Raw genomic sequence first — 13,666 nt, 5'->3', positions numbered from 1 at the left:
ACTTTCCATAGTCCAGTTCTGCCATCTAGTGATCGTTTCAGTAATAGCGCTCCACCCAAGCTACAAGGACAAGGTCATATAATATAGAGAATTTCTTGTGAACATTTGGTAAAATACATCTAGCTTGGGCTCATCGTTTTCTGCATAGTTATCTGCGATTTCCCTTTTATCTTCATTCTCTGGCACAGAAATATCCTTACAATGAAAGACCAAACAGGAGAATGGGGCAAAGTTGCAGCCCTCGGCACAGGTGACATGACAGTTCTGTGAGGGTCGGGTTCTGATTAATCAATCATTGATGATCTTTACTAAGGCCACGTTCACATGTTCAGTATTTGGTCAGTATTTTTCATCAGTATTTGTAAGCCAAAACCACCACTAACCAAACAACACCAAAAAGACCAAGGAGATCTCCAAGCACATCAGGGACAAAGTTGTTGAGAAGTACAAGTCAGGGTTGGGTTATAAAAAAAATATCCCCAATCTCTGATGATCTCTCATCAAATCCACTATCATCAAATGGAAAGAACATGGTACCACAATAAACCTGCAAAAAGAGGGCGCCCACCAAAACTCTCAGCCCGGCCAAGAAGGGCATTAAACAGAGAGGTAGCACAGAGATCCAAGGTAACCCTGAAGGAGCTGCAGAGTTCCCAAGCAGAGACTGGAGTATTGTTCATACGACCACAATAAGCCTTTATGGAATAGTGGCCATAAAAAAGCATTTAATTAAACACAAAAATTGTATGGCTCGTTTTGAGTTTGCCAAAAGACATGTGGGAGATTCCCCAAATGTATGGAGGAAGGTGCTGTGGTCAGAGGAGACCAAAATTTAACTTTTTGGCCAGCAAGGTAAATGCTAAGTCTGGCGCCAAACCAACACAGCTCATCACCCCAAGAACACCATCCCCACAGTGAAACATGGTGGTGGCAGCATCATGCTGGGGGATGTTTTTGGCAGCAGGGACAGGAAAAATGGTCTGAGTCAAGGAGAAAATGGATGGTGCCAAATACAGGGATATTCTGGAGCAAAACCTGTTTCTGTCTTTCAGTGATTTGAGACTGGGATGGAGGTTCACCTTCCAACAATACAATGACCGAAAGCATACTGCTAAAGTAACACTCGAGTGGTGTAAGGGGAAATGTCGAAATTTTCTGGGGTGGCTGAGTTACAACCCAGGCCTCAATCCAATGGAGAATCTGTGGTCAGATGAGAAGATTGCTGTTCACCAGAGGAAACCATCGAACTTGAAGGAGCTGGAGCAGTTTTGACTTGATGAATGAGCAAAAATCCCAGTGGAAAGATGTGGAAAGCTAATAGAGACTTATCCAAAGTGACTTGTATCTGTAATTGCTGCAAAAGGAGGTTCCACAAAGTACTGACCTTAGGGGGGTGAATAGTTATGCACACTGAAGTTTTCAGTTATTTTGTTCTATTTGGTGCGCTCTTGCACGCTGAAGATGACTACATCCCTTTCATCATGATCATTGTCTTGTGTTATCAGAGATTAAGGTTTCCGGCTTTCTGTGACCCTAAGACAACACTTCCTGACTATCAAATTGTGTATCAATTTGATCCTTCAAATATTGCTAATTCATGGATATTTTACAATCTGAATTTTGGTTTCCCTATCAGAAATAAATTAAAAGGAAAACTCACACATGACGGCCAGTCCTATGGATTTGTTGATGCGGCCGTACTCGTTCTCGGCTGCGCACACATAGATGCCATCATGGTTGTAGGTGACGTACTCCAGTTCCAGAGTAAGGTTCCCAGTGTAATCTTCTTTTAGGAGAGAGTCATCCTTGAACCACATGACGCGCGCCACGGGGTTACTATCTATCACACACAGAAACACCACCTGAGTGCCCTCCGTTGTTTCCGTGGAGGAGTTAATGTCTACGATGCGGGGGGCATCTGGAATGGATACAAAATGGTAACAAATTATATATCTGACCAACAACCATCAAAGTAATCATAATACAAACTATAAAAAATAAACTATTTAAGAAATGAAAAAATATTTAGTACATAACCCAAACATCTTTTCCTTCACTCCAAACTTCTGTATAACAAAGTTGGTGGGGTAAAAGGTGCGCCCAAAACTGCAGGAGGTCAGCTGTAGGTAGACATATTATCAGATCAGTAGGTAGACATATTATCAGATCAGTTGTTGCTTCCACTCCTCCATTCCCTTTGGACTCACAAATTACATTACTAATTAGTGAAAAAAGTGGAAAACGCCAAAATAATTTAAACCTTTGCTCCATCTTGAGCCGTAGGAGGGACTTAAAGCGCACCTGTCATTTCAGGTGATTTTTCAGCATTAACACTATTTATGGCAATTATATAGCTCACTAGATGGTGGCCCGATTCTAACGCATCGGGTATTCTAGCATATGTCTCCCGACCCTCCTTTATAATGCCCCATGCAGGAAGTCACATCCCCCGTATATAATACCCCATGGAGGATGTCACATCCCCAGCATATAATGCCCCATGCAGGAAGTCACATCCCCCGTATATAATACCCCATGCAGGAAGTCACATCTCCTGTATATAATACCCCATGCAGGAAGTCACATCCCCCGTATATAATGCCCCATGTAGGATGTCACCTCTCCCCCATATAATGCCCCATGCAGGATGTCACCTCTCCCCCCATATAATGCCCCATGCAGGATGTCACCTCTCCCCCATATAATGCCCCATGTAGGATGTCACCCCCCCCATATAATGCCCCATGCAGGATGTCACCTCTCCCCCATATAATGCCCCATGTAGGATGTCACCCCCCCATATAATGCCCCATGCAGGATGTCACCTCTCCCCCATATAATGCCCCATGTAGGATGTCACCTCTCCCCCATATAATGCCCCATGCAGGAAGTCATATCCCCTGTATATGCATCCCCCCATAGTGCCCCATGCAGGTCCCCTATGGGCCCATACCAAAAGAAAAATCCAGTACTCACCTCCCTTCTCAGCTGCTTCTCTGGACTCCAGCGTAGCCGGCATGTTGACGCTGTGCGCTGTGACCGGTCAGGAGAGAGCGCGGTGTAAATACGTCACCGCGCCCTCTGACCTGAGACGTCACAGAGCATCAGCGGAAGACACAGGAGCTGCTGCGGAGGCATGGGGAGGGGTAAGTATGATGCCGGTGCCGGGGTCCTGATCGAGCGGGGGGAGGGACGGGAGGAGAGGAGAGCGGAGGGGAGGGGTAAGTATGACGCCGGGTGCCGGGGTCCTGATCGAACAGGGGGAGGGACGGGAGGAGAGGGGAGGGGAGAGGAGAGGAGAGAAGGGGAGAGGAGGGGAGGGGCGTCACACTTGTCCTCGGGAGATAAGCGGCCGTAGCCGCTGATCTCCTGACGATAGCCGCATGTAGGTCAGCGGCGCCAGCGGTCAGGTGACTTATGCTGCGAGTAGCCAGCTGCATCGCCACTGACCTCCGTGCCACACATGAGCCGCTTACGGCCGTCATGTTTTTCAGAAATGCCTTATCGCTGATTGGCCGCGGCCACACCAATCAGTGACCCGGGATTTCCAGGACAGACAGACAGACAGAAAGACAGACAGACAGACGGGATAAGACAATTATATAGTAGATATCCTGCATTTTTTATGTCTGTAGACTATCAGTTGTCTCTGAGCTACTGGGTGGAGAAAAGTTACTATGATGTCTCCCATACACAGCACACACAGACATGTGGGATTCCTGCTCTCCTGTCTCCATTTAGCACATGTTCCGAAGCAGCAGCACAGAGGACATTATACAGCAGTTCTGAGCAGGGGAACTGTGAATGCAGCTCTAAGTTTAGATATAACACTTAATAGAAAGCTACAGCAAGGAGAACATTGTACAGTAATACTGAGCAGTATAGCTGTGAATCCAGCTTTGTTTGTTTGCTAAAACACTTACTAAAAAGCAGAAGCATGGAGGACATTATACAGCAGTACTGAGCAGTGTAGCTGTGAACCTAGCTCTGAGTCAGATAATACACTCACTAGAAATTTGCAACATGATATGACTGTGTATTTTGTACTGGTCCTGGATCCATGCTGTGCTTCCCTCAAGAGGAGGAGGAGGGGGAGCGGAACCTGGTTGTCAGGAGGAGGAGGGGGAGTAAAGTCTGGTTGTCAGGAGGAGGAGGTGGGAGCGGAGTCTGGTTGTCAGGAGGAGGAGGTGGGAGCGGAGTCTGGTTGTCAGGAGGAGGAGGTGGGAGCGGAGTCTGGTTGTCAGGAGGAGGGAGCGGTGTCTGATTGTCAGGAGGAGGAGGAGGGGGGAGCGGAGTCTGGTTGTCAGGATGAGGAGGGGGGAGCGGAGTCTGGTTGTCAGGAGGAGGAAGGGGAGCGGAGTCTGGTTGTCAAGAGGAGGAGGGGGAGCGGAGTCTGGTTGTCAAGAGGAAGAGGGGGAGCGGAGTCTGGTTGTCAGGAGGAGGAGGTGGGAGCGGAGTCTGGTTGTCAGGAGGAGGAGGTGGGAGCGGAGTCTGGTTGTCAGGAGGAGGGAGCGGTGTCTGATTGTCAGGAGGAGGAGGAGGGGGGAGCGGAGTCTGGTTGTCAGGATGAGGAGGGGGGAGCGGAGTCTGGTTGTCAGGAGGATGAAGGGGAGCGGAGTCTGGTTGTCAAGAGGAGGAGGGGGAGCGGAGTCTGGTTGTCAAGAGGAAGAGGGGGAGCGGAGTCTGGTTGTCAGGAGGAGAAAGCGGAGTCTTGTTGTCAAGAGGAGGAGGGGGAGTGGAGTCTGGTTGTCAGGAGGAGGGAGCGGGGTTTGGTTGTCAGGAGGAGGAGGAGAGAGCGGAGTCTGATTGTCAGAAGGAGGAGGAGGGGGGGAGGAGTCTGGTTGTCAGGAGGATGAGTGGGGAGTGCAGTCTGGTTGTCAGGAAGAGGAGGAGGGGAGAGGAGTCTGGTTGTCAGGAGGAGGAGGGGGAACGGAGTCTGGTTGTCAGGAGGAGGAAAGCGGAGTCTGGTTGTCAGGTGGAGGAGAGCGGAGTCTGGTTGTCAGGAGGAGAGGGGAGTGGAGTCTGGTTGTAAGGAAGAGGTGGAGCGGAGTCTGGTTGTCAGGAGGGGGAGTGGAGTCTGGTTGTCAGGAGGAGGGGAGCGGAGTCTGGTTCTCAGGAGGAGGGGGAGCGGAGTCTGGTTGTTTAGAGGAGGGGGAGGGGTGAGCGGAGTCTGATTGTCAGGAGGAAGAGGGGGAGCAGAGTCTGGTTGTCAGGAGAAGGAGGGGGGAGCGGAGTCTGGTTGTCAGTAGGAAGAGGGGGACCGGAGTCTGGTTGTCATTAGGAGGAGGAGGGGGGAGCGGAGTCTGGTTATCAGGAGGAGGAGGGGGAGCGGAGTCTGGTTGTCAAGAGGAGGAGGAGGGGGAGAGGAGTCTGGTTGTCAGGAGGAGGAGTGGGGAGTGGAGTCTGATTGTCAGGAGGAGGAGGGGGAGCAGAGTCTGGTTGTCAGGTGGAGGAGGAGGGAGTGGAGTTTGGTTGTCAGGAGGAGGGAGGAGTGGAGTCTGCTTGTCAGAAGGAGGAGGGGGAGTAGAGTCTGGTTGTCAGGAGGAGAGGGGAGCGGAGTCTGATTGTCAGGAGGAGGAGGGGGATTGGTGTCTGGTTATCAGGAGGAGGACGAGGGGAGCGGAGTCTTGTTGTCAGGAGGAGGAGGGGAGCGGAGTCTGATTGTCAGGAGGGGGATGGGGAGCGGAGTCTGGTTGTCAGGAGGAGGAAGAGTAAGCGGAGTCTGGTTGTCAGGAGGAGGAGGGGGAGGAGTCTGGTTGTCATGAGGAGGAGGGGAAGTGGTGTATGGTTGTCAGGAAGAGGAGGGGGGAGCGGAATCCGGTTGTCAGGAGAAGGAGGGGGGGAGCCGAGTCTGGTCGTCAGGAGGAGGAGGGGGAGCAGAGTCTGGTTGTCAAGAGGAGAGGGAGTTGGATCTGGTTGTCAGGAGGAAGAGGGGAGCGGAGTCTAATTGTCAGGAGGAGGGAAGCGGAGTCTGGTTGTCAGGAGGAGGAGGAGGAGGGGGAGCAGAGTCTGGTTGTCAGGAGGTTGAGGGGAATCAGAGACTAGTTGTCAGGAGGAGGAGGGGGAGTGGAGTCCAGTTGTCAGGAGGAGGAAGGGGAGTGGAGTCTGGTTGTCAGGAGGAGGAGGGAGCGGAGTCTGGTTATCAGGAGACCGGGAGCAGAGTCTGGTTGTCAGGAGGAGGAGGGAGTGGAGTCTGGTTGTCAGGAGGAAGAGGGGGAGCGGAGCGGAGTCTGGTTGTCAGGAGGAGGGAGCGGAGTCTGGTTGTCAGGAGAAGGAGGAGGAGGTAGCGGAGTTTGGTTGTCAGGAGGAGGAGGAGAGAGCGGAGTCTGATTGTCAGGAGGAGGGGGAGAGGAGTCTGGTTGTCAGGAGGGGGAGGTGGAGTCTGGTTGTCAGGAGGAGGAGGAGGAGGGAGTGGAGTCAGGTTGTCAGGAGGAGGAGGGAGGAGCGGAGTCTGGTTGTCAGAAGGAGGGGGAAGTCAAGTCTGGTTGTCAGGAGGAGGAGAGCGGAGTCTGGTTGCCAGGAGGAGGGGGAGGGAGGGAATTTGGTTGTCAGGAGGAGGAGGAGGGAGCAGAGACTGGTTGTCAGGAGAAGGAGGAGGGAGCGGAGTCTGGTTGTCAGGAGAAGGAGGAGGAGGGAGCGGAGTTTGGTTGTCAGGAGGAGAAGGGAGCGGAATCTGGTTGTCAGCAGGAGGAGGGGGAGCGAAGTCTGGTTGTCAGGAGGAGGAGAGCGGAGTCTGGTTGTCAGGAAGAAGAGAGCGGAGTCTGGTTGTCAGGAGGAGGGGGAGCGGAGTCTGGTTGTCAGGAGGAGGAGGGGGAGCAGAGTCTAGTTGTCATTAGGAGGAGGGGGGAGCGGAGTCTGGTTATTAGGAGGAGTAGGGGGAGTAAGCGGAGTCTGGTTATCAGGAGGAGCAGGGGGAGTAAGCGGAGTCTGGTTGTCCGGAGGAGGAGGGGGAGGAGTCTGGTTGTCAGGAGGAGGAGGGAGAGTGGTGTATGGTTGTCAGGAAGAGGAGGGGGAGCGGAATCTGGTTGTCAGGAGAAGGAGGGGGGAGCGGAGTCTGGTTGTCAGGAGGAGGAGCGGAGTTTTGTGTCAGGAGCAGGAAGGGGAGCGGAGTCTGGCTGTCAAGAGGAGAGGGAGTGGAATCTGGTTGTCAAGAGGAAGAGGGGAGCAGAGCCTCATTGTCAGGAGGAGGGAAGTGGAGTCTGGTTATCTGGAGGAGGAGGAGGGGGAGCGGAGTCTGGTTGTCAAGAGGAGGAGGGAGTGGAGCCTGGTTGTCAAGAGGATGAGGAGGAGGGGGGAGCGGAGTCTGGTTGTCAGGAGTAGGAGGGGAAGCAGAGACTGGTTGTCAGGAGGAGGAGGAGGGGAGGTGGAGTCTAGTTGTCAGGAGGAGGAGGGGGAGCGGAGTCTGGTTGTCAGGAGGAGGAGGGAGTGGAGTCTGGTTGTCAGGAGGAGGAGTGGGGAGTGGAGTCTGATTGTCAGGAGGAGGAGGGGGAACAGAGTCTGGTTGTCAGGTGGAGGAGGAGGGAGCGGAGTTTGATTGTCAGGAGGAGGGAGGAGTGGAGTCTGCTTGTCAGAAGGAGGAGGGGGAGTAGAGTCTGGTTGTCAGGAGGAGGGGGGAGTGGAGTCTGGTTGTCAGGAGGAGGAGGGGGATTGGTGTCTGGTTATCAGGAGGAGGACGAGGGGAGCGGAGTCTTGTTGTCAGGAGGAGGAGGGGAGCGGAGTCTGATTGTCAGGAGGAGGATGGGGAGCGGAGTCTGGTTGTCAGGAGGAGGAAGAGTAAGCGGAGTCTGGTTGTCAGGAGGAGGAGGGGGAGGAGTATGGTTGTCATGAGGAGGAGGGGGAGTGGTGTATGGTTGTCAGGAAGAGGAGGGGGGAGCGGAATCTGGTTGTCAGGAGAAGGAGGGGGGAAGCCGATTCTGGTCGTCAGGAGGAGGAGGGGAAGTGGAGTCTGGTTGTCAAGAGGAGAGGGAGTGGGATCTGGTTGTCAGGAGGAAGAGGGGAGCGGAGTCTAATTGTCAGGAGGAGGGAAGCGGAGTCTGGTTGTCAGGAGGAGGAGGAGGGGGAGCGGAGTCTGGTTGTCAGGAGGTTGAGGGGAATCAGAGACTAGTTGTCAGGAGGAGAAGGGGGAGTGGAGTCCAGTTGTCAGGAGGAGGGGGAGTGGAGTCTGGTTGTCAGGAAGAGGAGGGAGCGGGTCTGGTTGTCAGGAGGAGGAGGGAAGCGGAGTCTGGTTATCAGGAGACTGGGAGTGGAGTCTGGTTGTCAGGAGGAGGAGGGAGCGGAGTCTGGTTGTCAGGAGGAGGAGGGGGAGCGGAGCGGAGTCTGGTTGTCAGGAGGAGGGAGCGGAGTCTGGTTGTCAGGAGAAGGAGGAGGAGGTAGTGGAGTTTGGTTGTCAGGAGGAGGAGGAGGGGGAAGTGGAGTCTGGTTGTCAGGAGGAGGAGGGAGTGGAGTCTGGTTGTCAGGAGGAGGAGGAGGGAGGAGTGGAGTCTGGTTGTCAGGAGGAGGGGGAAGTCGAGTCTGGTTGTCAGGAGGAGGAGAGAGGAGTCTGGTTGCCAGGAGGAGGGGGAGGGAGGGAATTTGGTTGTCAGGAGGAGGAGGAGGGAGCAGAGACTGGTTGTCAGGAGAAGGAGGAGGGAGCGGAGTCTGGTTGTCAGGAGAAGGAGGAGGAGGGAGCGGAGTTTGGTTGTCATGAGGAGGAGAGAGCAGAGTATGATTGTCAGAAGGAGGAGGAGGGGGAGAGGAGTCTGGTTGTCAGGAGGAGGAGGAGGAGAGATGTCTGGTTGTCAAGAGGAGGAGGGGGGGAGCAGAGTCTGGTTGTCAGGAGGAGGGGGAGAGGAGAGAAGACTGCTTGTCAGGAGTAAGGGGAGCAGAGTCTGGTTGTCAGGAGGAGGAGGGAGCGAAGTCTGGTTATCAGGAAGCGGAGGAGGGAGCGGAGTCTGGTTGTCAGGAGGAGGATGGGGAGCAGAGTCTGGTTGTCAGGAGGAGGAATAGGAGGCAGTGGAGTCTGGTTGTCAGCAGGAGGAGGTGGGGGCGGAGTCTGGTTGTCAGGAGAAGAAGTGGGGAGTGGAGTCTGGTTGTCAGGAGGAAGAGGAGGAGGGAGCGGAGTCTGGTTTTCAGGAGGAGGTGGAGGTGATCACAGAGCCGGCAGGGAACCATGAGGGCAGCATTCAGTACCGGTGCTTGGGAACAGCGGTCAGATTGTCAGGAGGAGGGGGAGAGGAGTCTGGTTGTCAGGAGGAGGAGGAGGGGGAAGTGGAGTCTGGTTGTCAGGAGGAGGAAGGAGTGGAGTCTGGTTGTCAGGAGGAGGAGGAGGGAGGAGTGGAGTCTGGTTGTCAGGAGGAGGGGGAAGTCGAGTCTGGTTGTCAGGAGGAGGAGAGCGGAGTCTGGTTGCCAGGAGGAGGGGGAGGGAGGGAATATGGTTGTCAGGAGGAGGAGGAGGGAGCAGAGACTGGTTGTCAGGAGAAGGAGGAGGGAGTGGAGTCTGGTTGTCAGGAGAAGGAAGAGGAGGGAGCGGAGTTTGGTTGTCAGGAGGAGGAGAGAGCAGAGTATGATTGTCAGAAGGAGGAGGAGGGGGAGAGGAGTCTGGTTGTCAGGAGGAGGAGGAGGGGGAGAGAAGTCTGGTTGTCAAGAGGAGGAGGGGGGGAGCAGAGTCTGGTTGTCAGGAGGAGGAGGAGGGGGAGAGGAGAGAAGACTGCTTGTCAGGAGTAAGGGGAGCAGAGTCTGGTTGTCAGGAGGAGGAGGGAGCGAAGTCTGGTTATCAGGAAGCGGAGGAGGGAGCGGAGTCTGGTTGTCAGGAGGAGGATGGGGAGCAGAGTCTGGTTGTCAGGAGGAGGAATAGGAGGCAGTGGAGTCTGGTTGTCAGCAGGAGGAGGTGGGGGCGGAGTCTGGTTGTCAGGAGAAGAAGTGGGGAGTGGAGTCTGGTTGTCAGGAGGAAGAGGAGGAGGGAGCGGAGTCTGGTTTTCAGGAGGAGGTGGAGGTGATCACAAAGCCGGCAGGGAACCATGAGGGCAGCATTCAGTACCGGTGCTTGGGAACAGCGGTAACTGTAGCACTGATACCCAGGCGCCGCTATGTGTCACATAGATGACACATGTATGTCATCCTTTTGGTGCGTTTTGCAGACCGTGTATCCGCAAAAAAACTGACTTGTCTCCGTGTGAAGCACACGGACACACAGTTTGTGGAAGGTTCCCTGAGCTGGCAAGCCATCTTGGTTTGATCAAGATGAATATTAGCAGTGTTTCAGAGTGAATCAGGCAGAGGAAAAGAAGTGGCTTACAAGTGGAGAAAGAAGTATATTTTTCTGATAAAATATGTTACAAACTTTTTATATTTGTTTATACTATAGATTAATGCAATGCTTTTTTAAGCAACATTAAACATTTAACCATGGAAAATATTTTTTTTGCGGGGGGTGGATTTAGGTTCACTAACTAAAAGATGCACCTTAATAATACAGGGCTCTGGTAATTAATTGCTCACTAAGCTCTTCAGGGGTAACTTACATTTTACATCCATTGTGGCAAAACCTTTATACTTCAGTTCAGTGTTTGGAAATGTGACTTTGCAGCCCAACCGCTGGCCATGGTTTTTATGTGATGGAAGGAACCTTAGAGTAGATATGTGCTTCCATGCGCCATTGTTTTCCTCAAGGCGGGCGTACACGTTATGATGTTCCAGTCCTTCGATGTCCATCCAGGTCACTGTAGGCTTCATGTCCGGACAGTTATCATCTACTAAGCAAGTGATCTCAGCTTCGGAGCCTGATATAATTTCTTGGGGCTGAACTACGAAGGGTTCATCTACGAAAAAATCATCATGTTACCCATGTAATATACAGTTTATCCCTTTTTGCCGGGGGTATCTACATATCATATGGTCAAATGGTTGAGAAAGTTAATTACTAAAACTAAATAAGTTGGAATAACAAGAACACTCTACCCCAAAACCATTCCACTCTACGTTGCTCCAGTGGTCCCATTTGGAAGTTCTCCGCAGTTTTCCAAAGGGTTTTGGGCAAAAAATGAAGGTTGTAAATATCTGTTTTCACACTTTCCCCAACCCCCAAAAGAAACCATTACCTAATATATAGAAGTTGGCATGTTCTGAGTAGGTATATTGATTGTAGCCTCCCAAATCGGCTCGGAAGTAGTATTTTCCCTGAAGTTCATTGGTGACTTTGTCAATCTGTATCGAGCAGTTTAATCCTTGAAGGTCCCCAATTATCTTTGTACGACCCATGTACATTTCATGTGCCGAGTTGGTTTTCGAATTCAAGACCACAGGGGGAAAGTTCCTAGGATACGGACTGTTAAAGTACCAGATACCATGTACGGCCGACGGCCGAATGTCTTCAGGGTAATCGAAGTTACATGGGATGGCCACACAAGTCTCCTTAAACGCCGAGATGGACGGAGGCATCCAAGCTGACCAGTGTCTGCTCAACACACCTTGAATGGAGTCAATCATAGATAGAAATCAATAATTTCAAGTGGAAGCATTTTTTGTATTTTTTTTCCCCATCTGAATAAAATACCCAACACCTCCAATGACAATCTATAGAACTCGTAGACTATGTTTACCAAGTGACTGGATCCAGATCACATATTTTGAATTTTAAATTCTTATACTGTTTTCTTATATCTATTCTATTGATGTAACAATTTGAAAAAAAAATAATAATTTGGCCCCATCTGTAACAACGCCCGCCAAAACAGCAGGATCCAGCCAACTTGAACCACAGCCATTGTTCTTGTTATTGGTCCAGACAGATTCTTCTTCTATGTGTGGGACGACATTACCAATTCAATCTGTCCTGGTGTTATATCAATCATTTACTGTTAAGAAAGAGGAGTGAGAAAAACAGCAGAGGGAGGAAATACCAAAAACAAACCTTAACAATACTTGTTAAAAAATTGTCTAAACGCAGTGTCAGACTGGGCTGCAAAGGGCCCACCGATATCATTGGCTCTGGTAGGCCATGCAATATTACATCACCCTTATTCACAAATTTACCTATGCTTCTATATAGTGATAAACATAATAGTTTGTTGCATGAATGATGAGATGCTATCTTTATACATAGTGAATTAAGTGTAATTTGCCTACCACTGCTCATGTAGGGGGCCCACCGGGGAATTAACCTGTTCAACCGTGAGCCAGTCCAAGCCTGTCTATACGCAACCCCTATAGACAGATCTTATTAACTTTTTCAAAAAGTTTCTGAGAAGTTTTTGAACTGATCTTTGTTTTTTGGTTTGTGTCAAGTTTTGGTTTTGGGTGGGCTTGTCCTGAAGATGGCAGCAGAAGATGAATTGAAGCCCTCCAGAGCTAGAATCATTTTTTGCTCAAGGTCATCAAGGGAGGTCATACATTTATGATATCTGATGTTTTGCTTTTAGACGGCTTGGTCTTATATGCTATATTTATGTTCAAGCTAATTTTTGGCTCCAGTAGAAGGAGATATGAGGTGCTCCTACACTTTGTGTACCTGTCGGCACAGTAGGCCAACAGCTATCTATCCATGCTTCCACCTGCACATGAACACTTGGCCCAGACTCTACTGACTTAGAACAGAAGGATCTGGCAATTAAATTCAAGCCGATTGATCTCTACCCCCCCCCCCCCCAACTTTTTCTGGAGAGGCAGAACATCCCCGTAAACATTAGATGGTTGGCCAAACCTGTCAAAATTGGTGGCTTCAACTAACTTTGTTCCAATGTGTATAGGCACTTTTAGGGTAGGTTCACATACTTTTTTTTTGTATTACTTACAAAATTAGCAATCTAATCTAATTAACATCTATAATGGTCACCAGTATACAAAATGGAAAAACATTTAGTAAAATGATATTTGATACGACTAGTGCAAAATGAAGTATAGAAACCAATGTCAGGCAGCTGCTCCCAAAGCCAATGCAATTATGTGGTGCATAATAAGAGGCAAAAATGTATATGATGAGAGCATTTACAAATCATTAAAGACCAAACATGGAATATTTTGTGTTGAGGTAATAAATGGTCAAAGTGAACTAGAGAAAGATTATCAAAATTAGGGTAATTTTGTTTTTAAAGTAGACGGCTGAAGGATGACCTAATAACTATGTATATCCCAGGTCAATACAGAAATCGATCTCATGATCTATGAATACCAAGGATTGTTAAAATAAAAATAGGAAATTCACTATGTCTATAGGGAAGAGGTTTCTACACCTACGTAGTAAAGGATTCTTTACTGTAAGAGCAGTGAGGCTACGGAGCTCTCTGCCAAGAAGATGTTCATGAACTTCTGTGGGAGAGTGTTGTGGTCATGCTCTATGAAACTGTGCCAGGCGGAAAGAGTGAGCTGTGACCATCATCTATTATGTTATATGGTAAAGTTTTGTGGGCATGCTCTGTGACCTGCAGAGAGGTCATTGTGCAGGGAGGAGGAGGAGAGTTGAGCATCATCAATTAACTTTTTTGGTAAAGTGTTGTTTGAGTGCTCTGTGATCTTTAAAAGGAAGAGAAGGGGGTGAGCTGTGACATCACCATCTTGAATGTAAGAGAATTTTGTTCTTGCACTTTGACCTAAGCAGAGTTCCTTGTGCAGGGAGGGGGAGGAGGTGAGCTTTGAGCAGTACCATTTATCTTCAAGTGTAAAGTGTTGTGGAATTGCTCTGTGTTCTTTGCAT

At 50.4% G+C, this 13,666-nt stretch overlaps 1 protein-coding gene across 7 annotated transcripts in view; it reads right to left on the bottom strand.

The window, feature by feature from the left end:
* LOC141171973 (myelin-associated glycoprotein-like) overlaps positions 1 to 13,666 on the bottom strand; it is a 193,585-nt gene that overhangs the window by 25,778 nt on the left and 154,141 nt on the right. For all 7 annotated transcript variants that reach the window (XR_012252401.1, XM_073655717.1, XM_073655722.1 and 4 more), the window contains exons 4-6: positions 11,076 to 11,444; positions 10,500 to 10,796; positions 1,661 to 1,918 (exon numbers count right to left, since the gene is read on the bottom strand). Coding sequence is in view for 6 of the 7 variants with exons in the window: in XM_073655717.1 (XP_073511818.1) it covers positions 1,661 to 1,918; positions 10,500 to 10,796; positions 11,076 to 11,444 (924 nt within the window). In the remaining variant the exon portion in view is untranslated. The remainder of the gene's footprint in view (positions 1 to 1,660; positions 1,919 to 10,499; positions 10,797 to 11,075; positions 11,445 to 13,666) is intronic.

Source organism: Phyllobates terribilis, unplaced genomic scaffold (genome assembly GCF_046119375.1).
Source record: "Phyllobates terribilis strain yellow unplaced genomic scaffold, ASM4611937v1 Scaffold_12__6_contigs__length_324123572, whole genome shotgun sequence".
In the NCBI taxonomy this organism is placed as follows: domain Eukaryota; kingdom Metazoa; phylum Chordata; class Amphibia; order Anura; family Dendrobatidae; genus Phyllobates; species Phyllobates terribilis.
The sequence above is the reverse complement of the archived record's forward strand: the minus strand, read 5'-3'. Positions and strand labels throughout refer to the sequence as shown.